Source organism: Melanaphis sacchari, unplaced genomic scaffold (assembly GCF_002803265.2).
Source record: "Melanaphis sacchari strain LSU unplaced genomic scaffold, SCAv2.0 Contig178_pilon_pilon, whole genome shotgun sequence".
NCBI lineage: Eukaryota > Metazoa > Arthropoda > Insecta > Hemiptera > Aphididae > Melanaphis > Melanaphis sacchari.
Genome location: NW_020270843.1, coordinates 856,081 through 882,965, shown reverse-complemented (window position 1 = coordinate 882,965; position 26,885 = coordinate 856,081). Strand labels below are relative to the sequence as shown.

General features: G+C 22.9%; 3 protein-coding genes across 9 annotated transcripts; 1 reads left to right on the top strand and 2 right to left on the bottom strand.

Annotated features, from left to right (window-relative positions):
• Positions 1 to 191: 191 nt before the first annotated feature.
• Positions 192 to 21,081, top strand: LOC112592556 (nucleolin-like). Of its 6 annotated transcripts, none has more exons than XM_025336660.1 (7): positions 192 to 219; positions 331 to 497; positions 616 to 783; positions 856 to 1,120; positions 1,316 to 1,621; positions 1,702 to 1,852; positions 2,045 to 2,133. In XM_025336660.1, the coding sequence occupies exons 2-7, from the start codon at positions 343 to 345 to the stop codon at positions 2,131 to 2,133; spliced, it is 1,134 nt and encodes a 377-aa protein (XP_025192445.1). In that variant the 5' UTR covers positions 192 to 219; positions 331 to 342. The 6 variants fall into 6 exon arrangements, with proteins under 6 accessions (XP_025192445.1, XP_025192448.1, XP_025192443.1 ...); XM_025336663.1 differs by lacking the exon at positions 192 to 219 and adding an exon at positions 20,843 to 21,081 and having other exon boundaries at positions 343 to 497; positions 2,045 to 2,182; XM_025336658.1 differs by lacking the exon at positions 192 to 219 and adding an exon at positions 14,799 to 15,510 and having other exon boundaries at positions 343 to 497; positions 2,045 to 2,182.
• On the bottom strand, positions 3,817 to 10,945 carry LOC112592558 (phospholipase A2-like). Its single transcript, XM_025336666.1, has 6 exons — positions 10,841 to 10,945; positions 10,026 to 10,165; positions 4,794 to 4,933; positions 4,562 to 4,721; positions 4,045 to 4,176; positions 3,817 to 3,972 (listed from the first exon to the last, which is right to left on the bottom strand). The coding sequence occupies exons 1-6, from the start codon at positions 10,844 to 10,846 to the stop codon at positions 3,837 to 3,839; spliced, it is 714 nt and encodes a 237-aa protein (XP_025192451.1). The 5' UTR covers positions 10,847 to 10,945; the 3' UTR covers positions 3,817 to 3,836.
• LOC112592557 (apolipoprotein D-like) lies at positions 19,448 to 26,392 on the bottom strand. Of its 2 annotated transcripts, XM_025336664.1 has the most exons (5): positions 26,263 to 26,392; positions 25,312 to 25,462; positions 21,202 to 21,418; positions 20,311 to 20,462; positions 19,450 to 19,959 (listed from the first exon to the last, which is right to left on the bottom strand). In XM_025336664.1, the coding sequence occupies exons 2-5, from the start codon at positions 25,441 to 25,443 to the stop codon at positions 19,684 to 19,686; spliced, it is 777 nt and encodes a 258-aa protein (XP_025192449.1). In that variant the 5' UTR covers positions 25,444 to 25,462; positions 26,263 to 26,392; the 3' UTR covers positions 19,450 to 19,683. The 2 variants fall into 2 exon arrangements, with proteins under 2 accessions (XP_025192450.1, XP_025192449.1); XM_025336665.1 differs by lacking the exon at positions 26,263 to 26,392 and having other exon boundaries at positions 19,448 to 19,959; positions 25,312 to 25,460.
• Positions 26,393 to 26,885: the final 493 nt, after the last annotated feature.

The following is a 26,885-nucleotide window of genomic DNA, read 5'->3' as shown; positions in this document are numbered from 1 at the left end:
CTTTGAATTTATTTTTATATTTTTTAACCACGGTATTTCATTTAATTATTATCTACTTCATGTTTATCATTTTATCAGTTATCTATTTCATGTTTATCATTTTATCAGTTAGGCTCATAAAATAAATATTGTCAAATTAATAAAAATCATTTATTTTGATTTTTAGACTATTTTTTAAATTTACTATTTAAATCATTAAATGTCACATATACTGTAACTGTAAGTATCTTATATATTAGTTTTCTGATACCTAAAAAATAATTATATATTTGTTTATTCAATATAAATTCTTTGATTAAATTATATTACTTTATTTATTTAAACTTTTAGTTGAAAATCAATATGACTGCAGTAAAAAAAAATAATGAAAAACATTCTACCAAATACTTGAATTTAACTGATTTTGAACGTCTTGAAAGCCATGTTGAATCTGAAGGCGATTTGTTGATAAAAAAATTATCTTTGAAACAAACTGATAAACATTTAACTCTTGAAAAGTAATATATGTTATAAATTGAAATAATTACAATTATTATTTATACTTTTCTTTTTCCTCGTGATATTAAACAACATAAAAATAGTTTGGTAAAATTTAAATAAAATTTTTATTTTCAGGCACTTGAGTCAAGAGCGTGATTTTATTACCAGTCATGAATACATTTCTATCACCGAAATCACTAAAGGAGAAATCGCATTGCCTGAGTTTTGTACTAAAGTCAACGAAGCATCTTCTAATCAATTAAATTCTAATACTAATCAAAAACCTTCTGTAAAAGTTTCAGAGTAATAAGAATTATTTCTATTATATTTTAATCTTCAACTAATTTTTTTATTTAATTTTATCTTATTTTTTAGTTGTTTGAGTCGTCATGAACGAGAATTAGCATTATGCGTAAAACCTAATAGTACCGAAACTAAACTTTTAGCATTTGCTTTATCATGTGAAGCAAATGAAATTCCTAAACTAAACAATATACTTCCTATTGATCATCCAATCAATCATCTTGATCAAATACATGATGAACAGTTTTCTCATCTCAATGCTTCACCAATTAAAACTTCAAAAATGATTAGAAGAAAACGAAAACAACTTCTTCAATCTTATAAAAAACCAATCGAGGTGATTTATATCAATTATTAACTTCATTAAAACTTAATTTCTATTAAAATTAGATATTATTAATTTTTATCATCTATAATTAACATAAACCTATGTCATAAGCTAAAAAATAAATTGTAAATAATCATAACAAAACAATTACAATTAATATATTATTGTATTGTATTATATATTATAATTATATTTTTATTTCAGATACCCGAAAAACCAATAAAACATTATTCTAATCCTAAATCTCTTTGGGATTTAAAAGATTGTACATCAAACTCTGACTTAAAATTATATACGTGTGAAGCATCAAAACGTACAGAACAGTGTATTGGTGTATTAGAAATAGCAAATGAAGAAAATAAAGTTAACAATTTTTCAAGTTCTATCAATGGCCAGCGTTTTGTTGCTAATTGCACTCAAGTTCCTATAAATAATTATACTAAAATGAGTAAAGATAAACTAAAAACTTTATCTTATTTTCAAAACTATCAAAAAGGAATCCCATCAAAAGTGAATATTAAAATTGTTATGTTAGACTATCAGTGGTATGTTTAAGATTGTTTATTTTATATTTAAATTATTTTTTCTAGATATTGTATGTGAAAAATATTGCCAAAAGTGTTTGTGAAAAACAATTGATATCTGTTTTTGGAAAGTACAAACAATTGCAAAATTCAGACATAGTTTATAGATATATGAAAAAAGGAAAAATGAAAGGACAAGCTTTTATTGAATTTGAAAGTAATAATTATTTTTATAAATATTTACTTTTATAAGTTTACTTATAATTATAAATTTAATTAAAATAACTCATTAAATAATCATGAAGTTTAGAATTAAGTTGTGGAACTTGAAATATTTTCTCTATTGAAATAAAAAATATTTAATAAATAATTGTGCAAAATAAACTTTTAATTGACTGAAAATATTTAGACATTGAAGTGGCAGAAAAAGCATTAGAAGAAAATCTTGGACTTATACTCGAGGAAAAGCCATTAATTATTGAATTTGGGAAGAAATGATTATTGTCGATAATTTAAATTGCAAATTCAAGTTTCATTTTGAAAACATGTAAGTATAAATTGTAACAAATGAAAATTTAAGAAAATTAATGTTGTTTGTGATTATTTATTAAATACATGAAGCCATAAAAATTTAAGTATATTTTAATACTTGATAAATACATAAAAAGTATTCCAAAGAGTGTGTACTGTTCACAATAGGCTTTTAAGGTGATCTGAATAAATAAGCCTTTAGTGAACTAGCGCTATTATAACTAAAATTTAAATTTCATGATGTTCCCACATAGTAATCACTAATCATACATTTCATTAAAACTTGTTAATTTGTATACATTATTGTTCAAGTTTTAAACATATTTGGTGTCATCTTTTTATCACCACATGTAAACACAAAATATATATTCAATTAATATTATGTAGACAGTCTTAATTACTTATTAAAGATTTAAACGTAAAATAATTACCTAATCAGCACAGCTGTCATTTATGTTTTACCACACTATCATGTGTATAATTTTGCAAAATATTTAATTTTTAAAAAAGTATTTTTACTTGTTTTGTTTTGTTTTTTTTTTTTATACAAGAATAAGAGGACAAAATATTACACACTTCATGCCCACAAAATCAAAATAATAATGATATATAATAATCTAAAAAACACGGAAAAACCAAAAAAAAAAGGGTGGTAGTGAATTAACGGAAAAGGTCCCAGTTATCTTATAGGTATAAAAACTTTTGTAGTCTTGTAAATTAATTTTAAATAGGACTTATATTTAAATTTTTCTTGAATGTCATTAAAATTGCCTATACAAAACTCCTTAAAATTGCTTGCATTTATCTTGGTATAGAATATTAATCATACAATGATGATTTGATGATCATACCACATTATGGATATGCAACTAAAAGTGCATCGCTGTCATCAATCTGTTGACTAATGTACATAGATGTATTTATCGATTATAATAAATAAGCATGGGAAAAAATATGCTACGATTAGAACAAACGTTACTCGTAAATCATGGTATGGCCTGCCTGTCCTTCACGAAGATCAGTCCACGGGTCGTTCGGATCATTAGTTAAGAATTTAAAATATACATAATATACGGTAGTGCAATATTTAATTCAAAACTAAAAGATTTTCTATTTTCTATTATTTCTTGAGGTATTTTTGTTGTGCTGTTAACTTATTATGATTTTGCGCGGTTACACTAACCGAAACATACATGATGACATTCTACAGTTTTACACTAATTTGTTAAAATTCGTACGTTGATAGAATCTACATGGTAAATTTCAAGTACAATATCTTAAAAATTAAAATCATATTTTCATAATTTAATTTTTTAAACAAACTAATAAATGTTTTGTCTTGTTTAAATAAAAATTACAAGTAATTGAACTTTTTATTAAATAAATAAAAATTGAAACTCTACTAAACATCTATCCACTTAAAATTTGACAGGAACAGATCCTTTTATGTTTTCAAGATTATTTGGATTTATTTTAATATGCGAAAAATTTTAAAAATAATTTATAATATGTGTCATTTATCATTAATTTTTATTGGTTGTTAACAATAGTAGATATCTTTATTATTCAAAACTATTATTATGTTTAATGACATATATATTGTATAATGAATTAATATAAATAAAATAGTCAGTGACCAGTATAGTAAAACATTTAAAAACTTAATACATTTATTTTAATGCATAACGCACAAAATCCATTACAATTTTTGTAAAAATATTGAATAGGTGATCTGTGGTCAGGATATCCATACTTCTCCCTTGTTGATGATAATTTGGTATTATTTCAAACTTTTGAATACATATCCTTAAAATATAATTTAAACAATTTAAATATTATACATTTTTAGTTACAATATTTTTTGTTTTCTTATCTTACCCAAACAGACATTCTTCTTTAAAGCACATAACTTTTACTATATTAAAAAATATGACACCCAATGTGTGAGCAGTAGATGTATTAACTTTGTTCAAACATTGCTGAAATTTTCCATCACATTCGCAATGAGATCTGAAATGTAAACAAATTTTTTTTTTATATTAGTATTTTTATTTTTTTATTTATAAAATCTATTGAATCTACCAAATGATTATTTTAATTAATAAAATTAAAATTTCAATGATTTTTTTTTCTAATTATTTAAAAAAAAATACTGAAATTTTTCAATTTTGACCTTTCAAAAGTAACAACTAGATCCAATTTGCTACGATAAACCTCCATTAAAGTTGACAATCAGAGAATTTTTTCTATTAGAAAAAGTTTTTTCTGGTACAAAAATAAAAAAATAAATAAATATTTGCTACACTTATAATTTAAAAAAGATCAAAGTTATTTTTTATTTTAAATAAATTTTAGTGTAGTAAGATATTAGAATATGTAAAATAATCTAACTTACCTAGTATAAGGAGAAGTATTACAAAGATTAAAATAACATTGGCCAGTTTCTAAAGTTCTGGTACAATGATCATGTTCTCGACAGCAAATATCTTCATCACGATAAACTCCCAGGTCTGAATAATTTTTGGCAATATTACCTGGTCCACACCATTTTGTTCCTATTAAATATAAGTATTATTTTTCTGGTTTCTTCAACATTAATGTCACTTTATTCTTTGCATTATTCTTACCTGGATATATGAATTCAATATTTTGACATGGGCCTCGCTGTGTACCTTGACATATTTTATAGAACAACTCTACTGATTCAACATACATTGATTCATAAATAAATAGAGGATTCGTTTTTAAAAGTACTTGTATCTCATTCCTATAATTAATAAAATTTGAATAACCCACTCATTACATTATTATTATATAAATTACATAATTCTAAAAATAATTTAAATTATTCTAAATAACTTAAAAAATGAAAGCAAGTAGTACCCTCTCGCGATTACCTACCCTCTCTGCTGTACATTAGATGCAGAATGGAACTCGTTATTGAGTAAATCATTGTAATGAATTTCGTTAAGAAAAATGATTCTAAGTGAAGACCATTTAAATGTTGGTAACCATGGTTACAAAACAATTATTTTAAAAATAATATTGGATAAACATTTATGATATTTTAAATTTTTTATTTGTTTTTCTTGCCTATAATAAAAAAAAAAATACTGGCATTGTTAAGTATGAACTAGATTACATTTTCTATCCAAAACCTTAGGCTAACCTAACTTAACCTACATAGACACAGAAAAAAATACATACACACAATTGTAAAATCTATAAATTTATTACTCTGCTCAGATTCTAATACATAGATAAGAAGTTTATAGTTATTATTTATTCATTGAAAAGATTATTCATAATAATTATAAAATTTAATTAATGAAAATTATAGATAGGTATTAGAAATTAAGAAAACTATTGCATATACATAAAGTATTAAGTTAAAGTTTTTAAGTTCTGTAATTTAAATAATTTTTAAATTACAGAACTTAAAAGCCTCAAGTAATTTAGTCAATTTAAATAATTAATACATAATATCTTGAAACTTTAATTTTGATAAATCTTCCAAGTGCTAATAGAGCCTCAGATATTTCTTTGTTTACCCAAGCACACACAGTATATCGTGTATAGAGATAGTATATTATTAAACATATATAATAGGTATCATCTTGATATATATTTTAGATTCTGAGTGGAGTTATTAACTTATTAATTTCAAAATTATGTGTTTTTTACTAGCAAACATTTTTTTTATCTTCAATATTGTTTATTAAAAATGGTTTTTTTGAAACTAAATTGAATTGAATTTATACTTTGAAACTTTGGAAAGTCAAAATAATCTGAAAACGGGTAATAATAATTACACAGCACCAATTATTTTTAAATTTTATCGAATTCTGAATTTTGAACTGAACAATAAATATATTAATCGCGATTATGTGTTTTTTTTCATTTGTTTTTTTGTGTTTATAAATACTTCTGGACAATAAAAGTACTTTCATTTTTAAAAAATAGGAGTGGTTTCTAATAGCAAATTGAATCTAGTTGGTATTATTTATTTATTAATTTTTTTTTTTAGTTGGGAGGAGGAATACATTTTATAATCAGAAAAAAACAAATAAAAAATTAAGGAATACGGGGATTTTTACGCTATTCTAATTTTTTACCAAATCTGTTTTGTTTTTAGTGTAACTAATTTTAAGTTAGAATTTCGAACAAATTTTTTCAAAATTCCAAAAAATTGCTGTCTATTTTGTAGTTGGAAATTCATAAAAAACTTTTCTTTTAATATCTAAGTTTAAAAAAATGTAATACAAGATTTTTATAAGTAGTCCATCATATTGTAACCATAAAATCTTATAAATTAAAAAAATAATAATTTTCCATAAAAGAGTTTTAATTTGAACGTAATTACTTATTTAAACATAATGATTTTACTTATTTTGTTTGAATTTAAAAATATTTTTTTTAGGAAACTACCTTTATTATATTGTTATAAATTGTACTATATGCAATGACGTTTTTGACTAATTTTAAGATACATATTATTTATTGAAAATTTTTATTAAATGTTGAGTTTTTTAGCTGGATATAATATTGTATATATATATATTATTATTATAATTAAATACTGATAAATAATAATATAGTAATTGCAATATATTCGAAAAAAAATATTTCAACTTATTGTAATGCTAAAAGTAAAATAAAATACTTTAATATAGTTATATCACAAAATACGCTTAGTGATGTATCATTTTAAAATTAAATTACCATATTCACTTGAAATTTTCATCAACTATTAATATAAGAATACCCTTATTAACATGATAATTTTTTTGAATTGATTCTATTTTTTTGAATTTCCTACTTATAAATATTTGAAAAAATTTTCAACTACATTTTTCTTTCCCCGTCGAAAAGATTAATGATGTTAATACCTATTAACTTAAATCTTGAAAATGTATTACACAATTCCTCACAAACTGTTTTTACTTAAATTTTAAAGTCGAACATAAAGCATTATTATTTTTATACGAACTTTTTAAACCATAATTTTAATAAATTGAACATTCAGGTATAAAATAGCGTTTTTTTGTCTACATATTTTGGGCTATATGACAGAAGCGCCAAATGCACAAAAATGACCTAACATGTGAAATAAGCGCCAGAGGTGCAAAAATTACAAATAATTTGCGCCAAAATTAAAATTTTGTATTTGTCATTAATTAATTATGATATACATGCAAATAAATATAAATTTAATAAATCAGTTGAGAATTTATAAAAAATGTCAATAATAAATTTAATAAATTGGTTGATTTTTTAATCCTACTTTTTTCACATATTCTAAACTATTTATTTCACCATCTTGATATTTCTTCCATTGTATAATTATTTTTTCGTGAGATACTCTTAATTTATTGTCAGAAGGAGAGTTCATAAATAAATATGTTTCGCTTTGTAATTTTAATAATAAATTTTAAATAATAATTTAACATCTATTAACCGTGGCACACAGGTACCAAGGATTTTGGCACTTACGTACGATACGATTTTATTTTTTCTTATCTAATTTTGGTGCTTATGTCTTCCACCGATATTTTGTTATTTTGTTGTAATTAAAAATACATTAATTGTAGAAACTTGAAATATTCCTTTATTACTTAAATTATCGCTGTTACATCGCAATTTTCAAAATATTTAGACCAAGTATATATTTTTATATTACTAACCAATTGGCTATTATCACTATTTATTATCCTTCGCCCTATAGTACGTCGGTATATTAACAAACAACAAATGAATTAATAACAGTAATATAAGATACCATTTTATAATAATTTATAAAACATACACTTATTAATATTGTTTTCGAAAAAAATTACGATTAATTTAATTATAATACTAAATATCTTTAGACGTATATGCTGACACATCATTTCTTTTTCTCAAAATTGTATTTTGCGTAGGTATAGTGATTTATTATTGAATTCAAATTCAAAACATACTTTACTGTGTTCAATACTTTACTCAAGTTTCTTTACGAGTACAGCAACCAAATATACAGATTACAGACATACAGCATAATATCGAGTTTCCTAGTTTTTTTCATTATATGAATTATTGGAAATAAACTTGAACGAAATTAGAAAAATATGTTCTAAACTTTTAAAGTTAAAAACTAATGAATTTTATTAACCGCAACTACCATGCATGAAATGTTAAGAATTTGGCTATTGTACAGTAATTATATTTTACATATGATTGTGTTTTCCATGACAGATATGTCTTCTTTAAGGTTAGTCACTGTTAGAATATTAATACGAAAACAAATCATTTTTATTTTTATACAAACAATTTTTTTTTTTAATTAAATAAAAAGTAATATTTGGGTATTGGGTAAATAGTGTTTTGTATACAATCAAATAGCATAACTATCTTAAATTATTAGTTTATTTAAATATTTATTATTCATTAAATATTACTGAAAATTATTTAAATATAAAATGCTAATTTTAGTTTTCTAATTATAAAATTTATACCTAAATTATTTTACGTTATATATATCTAACATAAATAATTAATGATCTTAACGATTTGTTTTTCTTACTGGTTTATAAAAACTATGCCTTAAAAAATAAAAAAACCCAATTAAACAATTATTAGTCTGTTAGGTATATAAATTATGTGGTGACAAAATATAATTGTTTATTTTAAATTAAAATTATTAATTATATTTTTTTCGAATTTTAATGTAATTGTTGATACAATTTTTCTATGTTTATAATATAATATACTAAAACTATATATTCTTGAAATAAAAAGATAGAACCAAAGGCATCAATTAATTTTTTTTAAATTTAGCAATTTCCTAATCATATATAAAAGTATTAATTTTTTTTTCAATTACTGTAAATTTTTGAATAGTTATTTTTATAAAGCATTAAATTAATAGGAACTTATTAATAAAATTATTTATCAATAATAAATTCCTATTTAAAGCAATTTAATAAAAGTTGCCTTATTAATATTTAGGTTTGGTAATTGTAGGTGTTGCTAGTTTGCTAGAAATAAAATTTTGCATAGTCAATTAATTCGTCAATTGTTATGTATACATATAATTATTTTACTTTTGTTAATTAGTCTGTAACAACTTAACTATGGTGAAATATATTAAATGTGTGTAGGCACCATAATAGTATTGATGTATTCTATGTGTTGAGAGAAAAACACAGGAAGTATTTTTAACATTCAAAACATTAAAATAAATAAGATGTCATACAGTACAAAAAATGATATAATACATAACAAAGAAATATTTGTAATTTAAAATTTTTAAATTAAGAGCAGTTCACCCAAAGATAAATTGTTAATTATTATACTTGTTGTTAAACTGTATTACTATATACATGTAAACATCCTTGGTCAAATTGTTGTTTTTACATTTTTTGTACATTTATTTATATTTTACTCCCTCTCAAATATAGAAATACATTGTTCTTGTTCATCACGATCAAATCTAATGAAAATGCATATCTTGTCCTCGTAAAATAGTTACACCTGATGAGGTATTATACTCTTGGTCAACAACCATTAATATTAATTAGTAATTGCTCATTCGTAAAATTACCGGATATAGGATTAGTATCTTTTTGAGTATATAATATGTGTTACAGATATTTTAATTTAATAAATCATCATGATGAATATCGTATTTTTTGATAATTACAAAATATCTATTTTTAAAAACAAAATTTTTTTTATTAGTAACATTTTTATTAAGTAACAATATGATATTCACCAAACTTATCGAAATTATAATTATTTTTAAATCAGTGTTTGTTATGAATTTATTGTTTTTAATATTATTATAGTATTATCACTACTCTCCAATAATTATATTATACCTGTTATTATAAATTCGACAAATAGGACTTTTGAGTGTTATTTCCAGTGCTTTTTTTCGTAATTTGTCAACTATAATCAACGTCCCACTGCAGTTTGCCGACATTGCAGCAAAAAAAAATAGTATGAAAATTAATGTAATCTAAAACATTTAACAATGAATTGTATTAAGTAATATTCTAAAAAGAATAATTCACAGAAAGCCTTTATACCTTATAAGTAATGTATAAATTCTGATTCAATTTATAAACTATTTTATTTTATCTATTATTTATGCTATATGCCTAAATCAAATTTTTATTTCATTTTTTTATATAATCAATCTATTCTTAGGTACTATTATTGTATATGTATTAACTCTAATTAAATTACATTTTATATATTATTTTTTTTTTTAAACTTATAATTTAAATTATTTTTAATTGATTTGTTTGTTTAAAAATAATTCTTTGATACAATATTATAACTGCTTACATATTTATATTGACTATTAAAATGTATTAATTCATACTATCCAATTTATTGGCGCATTTAGATGTATTTTCCTACGAATTTATGTTTGTAATATTTACTTAGTTAAAAAATTATAACAAACATTTAAAAATGTATTCTTAGAAATATAAACGCATTTATAAAAAAATGTGTTAAAAATAGGACATAGTGTACCCGAGACAATAATTTTTTGATAAATATTTCAATATACTAACTGTTATCTATTTAGATTGTTTAAATATTAAATATATTATTTTAAAATTTATTTTAATCAAAATAACTTAAAATTGTATGTTTAAAAATATTTGCAATATTATCGTCTTACCTTCATTACTCTAAGAAAAGCATTTGTACTTTTGTCATTTTTTACAATTAAATTTACTTTGAATAATTAAAACTTGAAGTATAATTTAATCAAATTCCGGACACAAAAAATACACATGCATTATTTATTAAAAACTTTAATTTAATAAAAAGTTTTAACAGAAAAAATGTATTAAAAATCTTCTTGTGTAGCGTATTAAGCTAGTATAGTTTGGTATATCTTAAATAAAATTGACCCTCTTTGAATTGTGATGAGTTTTAGGCACCTCATCGAGATTTCCGTACACGATGCTCTCGGACACCTAAACTAAACTGCTCATTGCTTATGGAGTGTCTGTTGACCTCTTGCTATTGCGGTTTGTTTTGTATAAAACTCAAGGATACTAAGAAGCAAGCACCTCCCTCCGGTTTTTGGCCTTAGCTGCAGTTATAGTTAGCATAAAGTCTTGCCATGGTGGTCACAACGTGTCTTATAGATAATATTTTTATTATTATGAGGTCTATTCAAATTCGTATATAACATTAACACATATTTGAAATAATGTATTGTTACATTTGTAACTGTGACTAATCGATATTGTTGACTCGTTTTATACTTCAAAAGACAACTAATTCAGCTCGTTCAGAATACGAATTTTCCCAGTTAAGCTTCTCGTCATAATTACCTCGGGTTGGCCCGCAGGGTTTCAAAGTTGTGACCATCATCATATCTATCTAGCTAGCCATTCGTACATTAATTTTATTTTGAATGTCCGATTACTGGCGTTCATTGACCTTCATTCGGCACGTGTCAATTTAAGACTTCTATACGATTTTTAACTGCCTAAATAGTTTTAAAGCTCGATCACAGCTATACATTAAAAAAAAAAAAAATTAAAGTTAAAATTAAGACCTCCTTTTAAAGCAACTACATAAATTAAAGAACGAATATTAACACTGGTTTTTATTACTCACAATTTGTATAGTCTACTGTGAGTTGTACGGAAAAGCCGATCGTATATATTTCATTAGAAGATTATATTATTGTTTATATAGTTATATAACATAATATTAGTGATTTAATTGATTGTCGTTCTCTAAAGAGAATAATTGTGATGATGTATATCCATTAGTTAACTTGAAAATGTTAAATAATCTAACATTTAGGTATAATATGTATTGCTGTCAGTAGTAGCGTACAGGTGAAATTATACATGATTAATAATTTAAGCCATCTGAAATCCAATCAAGAAAGTATATTATATTATATTGTGATGTCGGTCAATGGTAATTAGTGTATGAGATTAGCTGGTTTTATATATACATACAGCACATAGATCTCCATGTTTAATGATTTTAAAATGAATTGAAAAAGACTAAAATTAGTTTAAACCTTTTTACAAAAAAAATTATTTTTCTTAAGTTACGTTACATTAGTAATAAATAATAATAATATTAAATTAATTATAAATTTACTATTATATATGTTTTTATAACATAAAAAGGTATCACAGTTTTGTATTACATATTATCATGTTATACAAATTATATTTCATTAAATTCGTTTACCCGTAATAACTTAATGTGTTATACAAAGTCAAATGTTTAATATTCATCCCGAAGAAGCTATCTATGATTTTGAATACATTCTCTTTCATCGAAAATTTTTTCCACCTATAGAACCAACCTTTTCTCTCACCTGTCTTCTTTAGGTAATAAAATCTTCTGAGTTGTAATATTGCATGATTCAACTTACCTACCTAAATTGTCGATGTCTTATCTTCATCATTATTATTATTTTCTTCATTAAATTATTTAGATCTATTCAATCATTATTTTAATTTGTAGCGTTGAATTTTTTTGTTTTGCTTTTAATTATTATACAATCATTTTATAATTAATAAAACATAAAGGTAATTAAAAAAATGTAATATTATTTATGAACATAAAATTATTAAAATACAAAGACTGTCTGTACTTGCACAATTTAAAATATATTATATAGGTAAGTAACCCATCTAATAAAATTCATATTTTATGTAGGTGATTATAGCTAATTGAAACAATTTTTGAACCATAATGAAATTATATTTATTTATAATAACGTTATTAACCAACATTTTTTAACATGTTTAAATAATTTAGTTATTGCTTATTATCATGTTACTTTACCCATATTTACACAAATCTATAATTAACACTGTTGTTAACACGACTAATTCTACTTTTCTGATAAATAAAAATTATTATATTAATAAATCAATTACCTACAATATTAAATGATTAGCGATTTCTTCTCAAATGAGTTGATGAACCAATAAACGTCGTTATTCATAGCTTACGTAATCAACTATAATATGTATATATATATAATATACATTATAAATACATGCTACACGCATACTTAATATAATATGGTTAAATGGGGATAAATAAAATAAATCTAAACAGGTTTACTAACTTAAATTACGTTTCCATGATAGAAATATATTTTGTATAAATTACTATGTAAGTATTTATAAATATTGGAATTTATGCATTATAAATTACATTGCCTATTGATGTTTAAATTATACATATTTTTTAATAAAAGGAACACTATATAATTACTTATTTATGGGACAGGTAGATAAGAATTGAATCTATATGTATTATTGCATATAGATTATTAATTTGGGAGTTTTAGATTCTGAGCAAAGCAATGTGTGTGTGTGTGTGTGTATGTTTTTTGTATTTTAGAAAATTTGATTTAATTTTTACTTTAGAGGGAGGAGATTGAAGTTAACTACAAAAATATAATAATTTTATTGTAATTATAAATTCATTAAATTGTTTAATTTTAATATCTAAGAGTTGAAATTTTAAAACAAGTTTCAAACAACTGAAAATCGTATATAAAATCGAGGATATCATCGATGTGTATCAGAACTTATGAAATGTTTATTATATTTAGTGTTAAATATATCTTAAATATTAATTCCTATATCATAAAATATATTATATATACAGAAATATTTTAGAAAAAAATTATAAAATTTATTATTTCTAATTTAAATTGTTGTATAAAACTAAACATAAGAAAAATCATATAAACCTTGAAATTTATTGATTATTTAAGTTAAAAAATTTTACTTTTACAGTTAAAGCGTACCTATATTGAATAGCTGTGTTATTTTATCGACCTTCACAAGACTAACATATGGAACATTAATAGTATAAAATACTATTTTTCAATAAAAATAGTTACAGGTAGTTGATTTACATAGTTATAGGTAAATTCATTTCCTAACACGCCCCTGCTATCATAAATAAATAAATATGTCATTAGCCATTACTTAATAAGTAAATGATAAATGAATAACGAATGTCGTACCTAGCCTAATTTAAGTTAATCTGCTGTAAGTCAACGTAATAGCAATGATAATTAATATTAATTGTTTTTATTTTTCTTTAAAATTATGAGCTTTTATAGATCTAAAAATATAATATAATATGTATTTTTAATGTTATACCAAAATATCGAACATTTACAAAGTGTATAGTGCAATTTCAAGCAATATTAAATTATTTAAATAAAAATTCAGTATTTTTTTTACTAAAATCTATAATATATAAAGATATTCACGAAACATAACCAAATCTCACTTCCTTAAAAAATACTCTACTTGACTCTGAGCCCTCTTAAACCTTAATTTTTATATAGGTTAGATATTGTGAGATAATATTATATATTAAAACACAAAATGTCAATGAAATTCTAAAAAATCAATTTAACATGCAGCTAAAGTCCTTATAACACGTCATTATTGCAAGACGACCGTGAATAAAATTAGTTCAGATGTTTTACGACAAATACAAATCGGAAATGTATATACACCCACATATACAAGTATATATATTTATAATACAATATAAATTTAAAACCTTCATAATTTTATAATATAGTGTTTAATAATACTTTTTTTTTATTCTATCCACAGTCTTTTGAAAGATATATTGACGCAGTCGTACAATGCTGTTATTCGTGTACCACGATAAATCGCCAATAAAATTATTGCTTCCCCAATTCCAATGCAGTTATTACACTACCAAGCAAAGTATACTTATCGTACTTCTTACACATTATACACCTATGTATAATTGGTGTATGATATTGATATACAGTATACCATATATGCGATATATATATAATATACAATTATACACTTGCGTTGAAATGCAAGCACACAATATGTAATTACACGGTTTATGCACATAAATATATATTTTATATAATGAAAATATTATACAGATATATGTGCATGTGTGTGATGGTCGCAATCTACGTAATACGATTTCAAAACTTCCCGAATAATAATACAAAACAGCGTCAAAATATATTGTGGAAACGGACGAACGTAAACCGCATTTACTAATAGTTTACAAAATATACTTCGACGTCAGTAGAAATTCACGAAGATTATAATAATATATTTGTGTTGTACAAGTGCCACCTAACGATTATAGTGATTATACTGTACCGAAGACGTATAGACCCACGTCATTAGTATTAAAATGGTTTTCGAGTACACAGTAATCGATGGATCTTCTGAATTATCACAAAACAGATTCACTATTTTTGTGCAGTTTACTATTGAAATTTAACATAGTACGTATACTATCCATTCGATTCTACAAGGTAATTTATTAAAGTTTATACACTTATTATTTTGAAAAGTTAAATGTTTTTGTGTTGTATTATTTTTCTTAAAGTTTTTACCATTTTGAGTAACAACTAGTATTTTTAATTTCATATTTCGAAGCAAAATATTTTTTTGGAGTACCTCGTTGTACAAATGTATAAAAAACGAATTTCTAACAAGAAGTTTATTAGTTATGACTTATAAGTATTTAAATTTTAAAAATCAAATGAAGATTTTAGTGAATCAACATTTCACTGGTACTCCTATACAAATCAACTCAATTCATTTAAATTTTAAATTGTTATAATAACTTCTAATTAACTACTTTATTTATGTATCGAACTATTGAGATAAATATTCTACTTAAAAAATTAAAAATCAAAACAATAAAAATCTTACCAAATTGCAAGAAAATTATTCTTTCCAAAAATGTAGCTTAGTAAAGACGTAAGTGAAATATTTAAAAAAAGTTTTAACTTCAAAATAATTATTGTTATTGCTTAAATGGGTAACTATTTATTTACTGCAAGGCGCATATAATACGAATTGTTTATTACTGAACGGCGTAGTTTTTCACAGAATATCGATATACAGTATTTATTTGTTTTGTTATTTATTTAATTTATTAACTGTCCAACAAAATATTTATTAAATTATAAGAATATAGGTATTAATTTTCCCGTTGCTTTTAATGTACATGTTTATTGAATACAATATACTATTGAAAGTAAAAACTATACAATAAAACAATTATTTATTAATAATTAATAATATATAAATCTCTTACATGTTAGTAAATTGAAGAATATTAATGTATTATGTTTTATAGCTAAGATGATTATGTCGTGTTATACAATTGATTGATCCAATAACTAAATATTATCCTATATGGCTATATGTACCTATTAATAAAATGTATTTTTGTATATATTACTCATATTTTTTTTGTTGAACTTTAGCCTAATAATTACATAATTATATGAATGTAACTCTGAATTAATTGACATTTATTAACTATACAAATTGAAAACAAATAACCAATATTATTTATTATTGTTTTAGTATTATTTAATGTATATTGTACAAATATTTTAGATTTTTAACTTGCCTATATGTTTTGCAGATTGGTAAATTTTACAGTACATCTAATCAATAAAATACATTGAAAACTTAAATTCTAAATAGATTTATCGTATTTTGGATTTTATAACAGTAACAATAGTTTAATCTTCAATTTTTAAGTTGCGAATTATATCTAATTTGTACTTTGTAGAGTAAAAAGTAAAAACTTCTCAGTTCCCTATAAAATAATTGAAAATAACAAAAAAAATAAAAAATAAAAAATAGGAAAACCAGATTTCGACAAAATATTATTTTGTAAACATCATATCACTTATCGATGTTCTACACTTAAGTCTAAAATTGTAATCTGTTTTTAATTTATATCAATCTAATCTACTTTTGTATACAAATATGTACGATTCTACAGAGTTTATAAAATTATGTTACACTATCCAAATGTTAAATGTTTATGGAGTAATTTAAGCTCATTGTTGTTCATCCTTTTTCTCTTAGTAATATGTCTACTGAACTTCGTCTAAAAAACATAGATTAACTTGAAAAAAATATTATATCATGTGTCTGTATCTTATAATTTAAACGGATTATAACATATTATAGAATGTTTGACACGATTTCTGTTCCAAGTTCCATCAAAAAATGTGTTTTTAAGTACACAATATTAATGATGGATTTTTTATGTTAACATGATTATAATGACGTTTTAATAGAAAATTAAAAAAAACTAATAGGTATACAGCTTATATTACCGTTTTAAATATATTTATTGAAATTGATATGATGCCACATTTGTTCTTCGGTAAAATGAGTCTAGACTTCACATTAACGATCGCATTTGTCGCGTCGGTCTGACGCCTTCAATTTTTATTACCTGTATATTATCAAAATTAAGAATTTATATGACAATATAATATTATAGGTGTACTTTTACAATTAATCGTGTTTTTCTGGTCTTTAAATTTTGGGAAAAAGTTTTAGGAAAGCATTTTTAATTTAGCATAGAATCCATCAAATATTTACATTTTGTCTATCTTAACCTTTTTAAAATAACTCAAAACTGTGATAACTAAGTTACATTTTTTTATCATCTATATTTTAGAACTAATATAAGTAGTTGCTTATCTAAAATTTACCTTGGATTATGGTGATATAGAATTATTAATAAAGCTAATAGTTCATTTTAGTAATTTGTACCATGATTTTAATAAATTATGTAAAATAACTAATATTACTTGCATTCTAAATTTTATTTAAGACATGTTGTTAATTGTTATATTTATAAAAATAAATATAGAAAAATGCTTATTATTATACTTCAATTAAATATTATATAGGTATACCATCTAGTTATCACTTATTAGATACAATTTCATTTGGATTTCTATTAAAATAGTTGTTCATATTTAATACTAAAACAACTATATTTATATACCTAAACCTATCTATATACACAATAAATTCAAAATGAAGAATAAGTGATGAATACTATGCCCAAAACATTAATGTTGTATCCATGTAGGTACATTAAATTATCAAATAGCAAATAACTATTTTTACAATTGATTTTATTTTTTATTTGAAGTCAAACAGATTATTAGGCCTTACTGAGAAAATTCGTGTGGAGGCCCAGTACTATCTGAGTACAATATTCTTAAAATAAACATGAGATATATATGACATAATGAAATAGAAATACAATACAATTACATGATATAAGATTATAAAAATAGAGTTTAATGGGTTATAGATTTTAAATTTACTTGCTTGGTTATGTTTTTCTTAAAAAAATTCAGCTGTCATATAGACTAGAAATTATTAATAATTTTAAAGACGATACAGCAGCGGGATTGGATAGAGTATCAGTTAAAATGTTATAGAGTATTAACAAATTTTTAATAGATCCTCTTGTTTAAATATATAATTTAAGTATTGAGCAAAGCATTTTTCCTGATAATTTAAAAATATAGTCGTTATTAAACCATTGTTTAAAAGTGGAGATAAATCGTAGAATAATAATTATAGGCCAATATCTATACTAAGAAATTTTTCAAAAATATTTGAAAAAATTGTTAAATTTAGAATTTAGACTAATAGATTTTTTAGAAAAATATAGTTGTTAACAAAAATCAATACCACTTTAGGTTGGGTTTAAAAACAAATAATGCTCTTTATAAAGTATCTTAGTTTCTGTAAAGTAGATAACTTAGAAAATAAAAATAAATCGATAGCAATGTTTTTAGACTTAGCCTAGGACTTTGACATAGTTAATCATGATATTCTATTAAATGTATTGCCTTGCTTTGAAATAAATAGTTCAAGCATAATATGGTTTATAACTTACTTACATAATAGGAAATAAAGCAGTGAAAATTAATGAATTAAATAGGAGCTCGTGTGTAATTAAATATGATTTATCACAAGGTAGTATTTTGGGACCAATTCTTTTTATTCTATATATTAATGAAATCTAAAGGCTAAAGGGATAGGTGACATAACACGTAAGCATACTTACACCTGCAGCGTCATTAAAATTTTGATATTATAACTAATAATCTTTATGAATATTATACGAAACATTTTTAACAGATTATGTGGTGTATTAAAGAAATAATAAATACGGTTTTGCTATAAAAAATAATATATATAATATAAATATACTAGGGGCGACAAAGCTGAATTTTAAACTTTAAACATTTTGTCCGAACTTATTTATAGGTACTTTAAATTTTTGAAAACCCAACGAAATTAATTAACTATAATATATAAATACACTTACAACTTTAATTGAACAAAAATTTAAAAACTGATAAATTAAATAATAATATATAATAATTTTTAATTTCTGTATATTTAATATTGATACATAAATATATAGTTAAATAATAAAAATCTTACTTATAACTACTTTACAAACTGCAGTTGTAAAGTAAAATAATAAAACTATACTAAATTAACATTTTTATTTTTTTGATTATCAGTCGTAGGAAAATTTTTTTTTTAACTTATGTATAAATAGGAATAGATATAATTCCCGATTATTAACTACAACAAGAACAGGTTTATGTAGTATGCATCTATGCAATGTCGTTATTGCGATATTAATCTACGGCATCCATTCGACGTCACTATTAGGATCATCTTTGGTATCGTCTGATCTACTCGCTGTTTTGATTATTTTTTTACCGCCATCGATCACGTACTCTACACCGTCGCCGATTTTCGATCCTACTTTGCGTACCGCCTGACCAATATTCTGTGAACTAAACGTTTGATCATTGATTTCCACACGCATCGTTGTATTAAGGTTTGAACAATTGTTTTGATCAACGATGGTTAAGTCAAATGGATTGACGTTGCTCGAAGCAATACGGTTACGCATCTGAAAGAAAGTTTTGATATTATTACATTTACATTTATACAGGTGTTCATTGCTATTACTCCTATATGAAAATGAAACCTAGAAGTCAGAGTATATGCATTTTTTGAACTAATAGTTGAAAAAAAAAATTTTGGTTGCTTGTCACGAAAACAAACTACCTATAATTAATTGATTTTATTGATTTAACTAGAAACATGTATATTAAAATAAGTAAAAAAAATCACCATTCTCTATCGTTGGAAAATAAATAGCCTATGCCGCGGTATAAGAATAGATTTTACAGGCACTGCATATGTCACTTTTACTTAAACTGGATATAATTGATTAATTATTTCAGTGAAAATAACTTACTTTATCTACGAATTGTTTATCTAAAGTTTTTGATCTAGATAAAATCGTCACTGAATGTCTATTACCAAGTGGTATTTTTTGACAAGAAAATATTCCTGCGTAATTTATGTAGTCTGTTGAAAAAACAACAAACGACGCTTTACCCGCAACATCTATAAGTGAAAAAGTATATTAATATTAATATATTTCAACTTTAAGAAAGTTTTCAATCCAAGGTTGAAAAAAAATTATATAATTTTTATATTTTTTTTAGAATATAAAACCATTGATTTTAAATAATAATACTTATTTAATGTACTACTTATACTTATACATAATTGAGAATTAAAATAATGGATTTTTAATATTGTATTATTATATGAAAAAATTAATATTAAAATATTGTTTGTCAGTAAAGTACAAACTATATCAAATATTGAAACAATAAGTTAACATATAATGTGATTATGTGATAAGTGAATAAAAAGCATGAGATGAATTAATAATTCATTAAATTTATCAAAAAACAATAAATTTTTTTTATTGTTTGTAGACATGTAATGATTATTGTAAAATATCATTACTCTATTTACGCTTCAGATCTATACAGTTCAAGGATTACTTGGTGTTGGTAAAGAGGGTATGCTTTTAATTAGTAAGTACCTCATACCTATATGACTATATGTATACGATTATAAACGATAATGGAATCTTTTATGGAAACATTTGGCTTATATAGTTTATTATACACAATTTAGGGTTCTGACTGTTCTGAGTAGATCAAAATCTTTAATGAAATTTCCTAAGTCAATTCATTATTTTAAATATATTTGAAAAATAAAAAACTTAATTTTTTTATTTGTTTTTGATTGAAATAGCATATTATTATAAAAATGTCAAACAGTTACTTACTTAATGGAAAATTAACCATCATTCTCGAAGGTAAGTTAGGATCCGCTTTTAGATTTCCAATATAATGATAGTTATTAGATTTCGCTACATTTATTATTGAGTTTTCGCTCACTTGATCTAATTTGTATGAGTTGGGTTCGCTTGTTTTTTCAAAGTTATATTCAAGACACCGACTTGACGTTGATGTTTTTTGTATTGCATACCATTTTCCTAAAAGCTAGACAAATATAATACAGTTAAAAGTAAAACATCCGCTATATATAATATGTGTATAGTTTATAAAGTACCTATCTATAACAATTGTAATTCATAATATATGTAGGTACTCAAATTACGAGCAAAATAAAAAAAAATATAACATAATATAACCATTAGATAACATAGTAACAATATTATTCATTTTTAACTATTGCTTATTAGTTGTTAAATACAATATATATAATATGCAAAATATATCAAGGAGGTAATGGCGATTATGACAATTTTAAATTTAAATGTATCAGATTATCGTAATACGAGTACACTATGTAAAAATATATATCTACACTATTTATGCATAAACAAATGTGTATTACGTAATACGTATATTACATTTAACAATTAAATAATTACTATATTGTATTATGAAAAATGGTGTCAATAATATTAGATTTGTTAACTCATGTTGTCTCAACAAATGAACAACTTACCACTCGTAATCACATTTAAAATATATTCATTCAAATTTAAAAAACTACCAGCTTATCAAAAACTAAGCTTTTTGTCGATCATTATAAATACTGCGAATTCAGTAGTAAATTGGCACATAAGAATTTATGATTTTTATTAATGGATCATTAGTGGTTTTAATTTTAATTTTATAAATTCTAATTATCATTAAATTTATTAAAAGACTGATAAATATTTTTTTTTGATAATCAAAACAAAAAATAAACTACTGTTATGAGTGTAAGATCAAAATAACTTTCGGACCCAAGTTAACTATTGTATATTTATAAATAATATTAAAGATTTTTTTTTTATACAATATACTTCAGTGGATATAGTTATTAAATATTATAATGTATATGATATCTTAAATAGATTTTTGTGCTTAGTGATAAAAGTAATTAATGAATTGCATAAACAATGATTATAAAATGTTATAATCTTGGTCTCATCTAAAAAGTTGCTAGAATAGAAATTAAGTTGAATATCTATTGATTTTATCTTTAAGTGTAAGTGTTTAAAGTGTAAGTACCCTGCCGATAGTGTCTTAAGCGCGTTCGTAAACATATCTATTATTTTATATGTAAAAATTAAATAAAAATAAGCATATTACTGAAACTTTATATGTTGAATCATTCTTAAATATGTGAAGGAAGATATTGATATTATCGAAAATACACTTACCTAAAGACCAATTTCAATAAAAAACAACGATATTATAAATTATGGATTAATAATTGTGAATTTCTAAAATTCTATTGCAACTGGTTCGTATAATAAATTAATTAGGACTATGATATAATTTATTATTTATTAATGTAGGTACTTAATATAATTAACCACTAAATAATTTATATTAATAAAGTTTACTAATTAGCAATATAAATAAATAATTTAAAAAAAAAATGAAATTAAAAGACTTTTATTGACAAATTACAAAAGCGAAACAGATGCCTTTAATAAAAGTCACAATTAAACGAAAAATAACAAATATATTATATTTAATTAAATAATTTAAATTGATATGATTTTGTATTAATATAATGCTAGTTCTTTAAATTGCTTTTAACACGTTTTCAAATATACACATTGTATATTTACAATACATACGTTGACACAATTGTAAATGGCTTACAAGTAGTCTCAACATTGATAATTTAATATTATTAATTCAATAAAGATAACTATAACTTGTAACTAAATATAATTTAATATAATACAAATGTATCAGCCTCCAAACATCGAATTATTATTTATTGTTGACTCAATATAATAATATTATTATACTCGATAACTCGAGTACTTATATAAATATTATAGTTCAACATTTCTATATTATGATTTATGACTTATATAGTTTAGTGGCTCGTACGTCCATGCTATCATTTATAAACTGCAAGCATTGATTAAACTTGAAAGTATATACTTACCAAAAATACTTTAATATCAAAACGTAATTTTTTGTAAAAGTAAACATTGATTTTTATTTTATTTTTTTTTTTTACGTGTAGATATAATAAAATAACTGCACTGAATATTTTATTTTATTTTTATATTACTATGAAATAAATATTTTCAAATAGTTTGTCAAAAAATATAAATCAAGATATACATAAATAATCGTAGATTTAGTTATGAATATGAATCATATTTTCATACTTATTAGGAGGTAACTGAATTAGCATATAATACGGTTAACTAGAAAAAATAAAAATGCAAATTTATACAAATAAAAAATTTTAAATATACCTACATATATATTTAAATATAAATATAATACTGTGTGTCGTAGTTTTATGAATTTACTTTCAATAATTATTTCTACATATAGATAGATAAGTATTCAGTATTTTACAAATCAAACTAGAGACTTTATAGTATTAGTAGTATTACCTAGGTACATGGGCGCCCATTGGGGGAGGGCAAGACAGGGCACTTGCCCCCCCTGGAAAAAATATTACCACAATATTACCTTATTACCGAGGCAAATTATTTGTTGAAATCACTTTTAAGATATGAAATAAATATAAAAATATACTCATTGTTATCGTATATTAACATCATAGATAGGTCGTATTCTGTAGTCTGTATAACCTATACGTAAAATAATTTATCGCAGATAATTTGTGGTAAATCTATAAAGATCACAATATAGGTACTACAAATATTTTAACCTAACGCAAACAAGGATACTTTCATTCAGGATGTCATTAATATGTTTGGAATAAAATGAAGAAATTTACAGTTCTTATTTACTGATACCGAATAATATACTTAATTACATTATTTAATTTCTATTTTTTTATATACTTATTAAAATTATTATTTATTTATTTATTTATTTATTCGTAAGGCAATTATTATTTATTTATTTATTTATTCATATGACAATTATTATATATTTATTTATTCGTATGGCAATTATTATATTAATACACTATATATATATATATAAATATAACATGCATGTATAGTGTATACATTTATATGTGAAAAATAACATTAAATATCTTTATTATCTTACATTCGAAAATTTTTTTATTTTGACCTCCCCTAAAATATTACCTATGGGCGCCCATGCCTAGGTATATCATTAATAAAATTTAATTTAAAACTTAAAGCATATAATAGAAGTATTTTTTATTTAATATTTATACATACACGATGCGTACACTAAATGTATATTACTAACTATTTGTCCTTTAAACATTATCGTTTTTACTTTTTATTATTACAATAATCTAAATTTTCAATAAAAATATTTTACAAACATTAAAATAATTTAGAGAGAATAATTACTAATATAAGAAATAAAACCCCCGAGTGAACATTCTACATTTAGTTGCACCCGCAAATGTCTATTATTCCAGGAAACCAGAAGCAAGAGTAATTAATTATTTTTTTGACTTTAATAAAATTAATACTTAACTATGCTGCGCTACCTATCCTGTTAGTCATTTTAATATTTCACTTAAGGCCTATACTAATTATTTTTATACACATAAGCAAGATTAATTTTCGCACCCTCTATAATTTGGTCATCCTTAAAAAAATGGCACCCTTATAAAAATGAATATTAATGCCAATAGTGCCACTATTGACTTGTGCAGTTGTTTCTACTTCCTTGTGTCAAAAAAACCAGGTTTTATTACACAATAATATACACTTCATCAATTACCTATTAAATACTTTATGTCTAAATCTATTTCTATTCATTTTACTAATGAACTAAACCTGCCTATATTACAAATATGTACCTATATATTTTAATCACATGTGCTTATTATATAAGGTTTATTTAATTATATTACAGTAACTTGTCGAAAAAAAATATCAATATATATCATAGTATGATATTAAGTTAATAAGTTACTCATTATGGGTATATAATATTATTATTACCTTATCCATTGAAAAATCAGCCATTGGTTCGAGAGTTGGACATTGGCCGAAATGATATGAATGACACTTCACAGAGTACAAAGATGAACAGCTAACGATCATCAATACAAGAGCAACTTTCAAAAGCCCCATTATTAAAAAATGTAAATATCTATAAAATATTAACATATATTAAATATCAACTTTAATAATTATAAGCTAAATTTACTAAAATTACTTATTTATAAATGTATATTATGTTATAATATACCTTTTTGTAATATATGTTTAATAGGTGTTTACCTGTGATAAAATATCTACGTTTTAGTCGTTCTACCTACTATTTGTATTCTTTCGAGTTTAATTTTTTTTTTAATAGTATATTCATTAAAGTATTTAGAATAATTTTATAATTATATATTATCTTTGTGTTTGTTTAACCTTTATACCTAGGTATTTCAATATTAATTTAGATAACTAGGTTTGTGTAAAAACAAAGAATTTGACTCCTGTCATAATTTAATCATTACACAGATAATTATTGTATTGTTATTAAAACAAAAACATACAATTCAAACTTACTATGGATCATGAGCCTGTTATAATATTACGCTGTTCTAAAAATTAAGAATTTTTTTTTACTATTTTTAATTAAAATACATTTTAATGAAAAATATTTCTCGTAAAATTATTAAAAATAAATGAAAATGGAATTGATATTTTTTTAAATATACTTCTACACATTTTCAACTAACATTTTATTCTTATTAATAGTAATTAGTAAATCGAGATGTTCAAAAATTAAAATTAAAAATATACATTTATACTTATTGTCTCTATTCTGTATTATGTACATTACTATATATTAGCACAATATTTTAAATATTAAAAATTGTTTCAATTACAAATTTAAGTTACTAGTAATATTATAAAGTATACTATGTAAAAATTTATTATTTTTTATGTACTTACGAAGTAAGTCGAGGTACGAGGTATTCTATGGTAGGTAATCGGTTTTAAAAAACGACTTCCTAAATCCTAATATTATAGTGTTCTGGAACATTCACACACTAGATGTATAGTTACAAAACTTCGTATTATATACTGTTTATGCGTTTTATTATGTTATAATATTTTCTTCCCACTCCGTTACTGATCTGTAGGTTAGCTATTGTAGTAACTACATCTGATGAGTCATAGTCCATAGGTAGAACGGGTTCTAGTAATTTCAACGGATTAACATAATTTCAACAATAAATCATTTATGACTGGACAGTTTTTTTAAACAACGTATGAATCAAAACTTAAATGTTCGTGCGTAATAATTTAATCTAAATACGTAGAACTACAAACTTGTTTTACATAACAATTATCATTTTAAAACCTATGAATATTTTTGAAAATATTTTTTCACGTATAATATTAATTCATTATAATTGTTTAGATTTTTAGCTGTTTTTAATGACAATATTCATTTTTAAATCTTTATCTCCAAATAAAATATTTTTTTGAGTACTTCGATGCATAAAAATTTAATTTCAAACGAGTAACTTATAAACTATAAGCTTTTTTTACGTTTAGATGAATGTAATGGA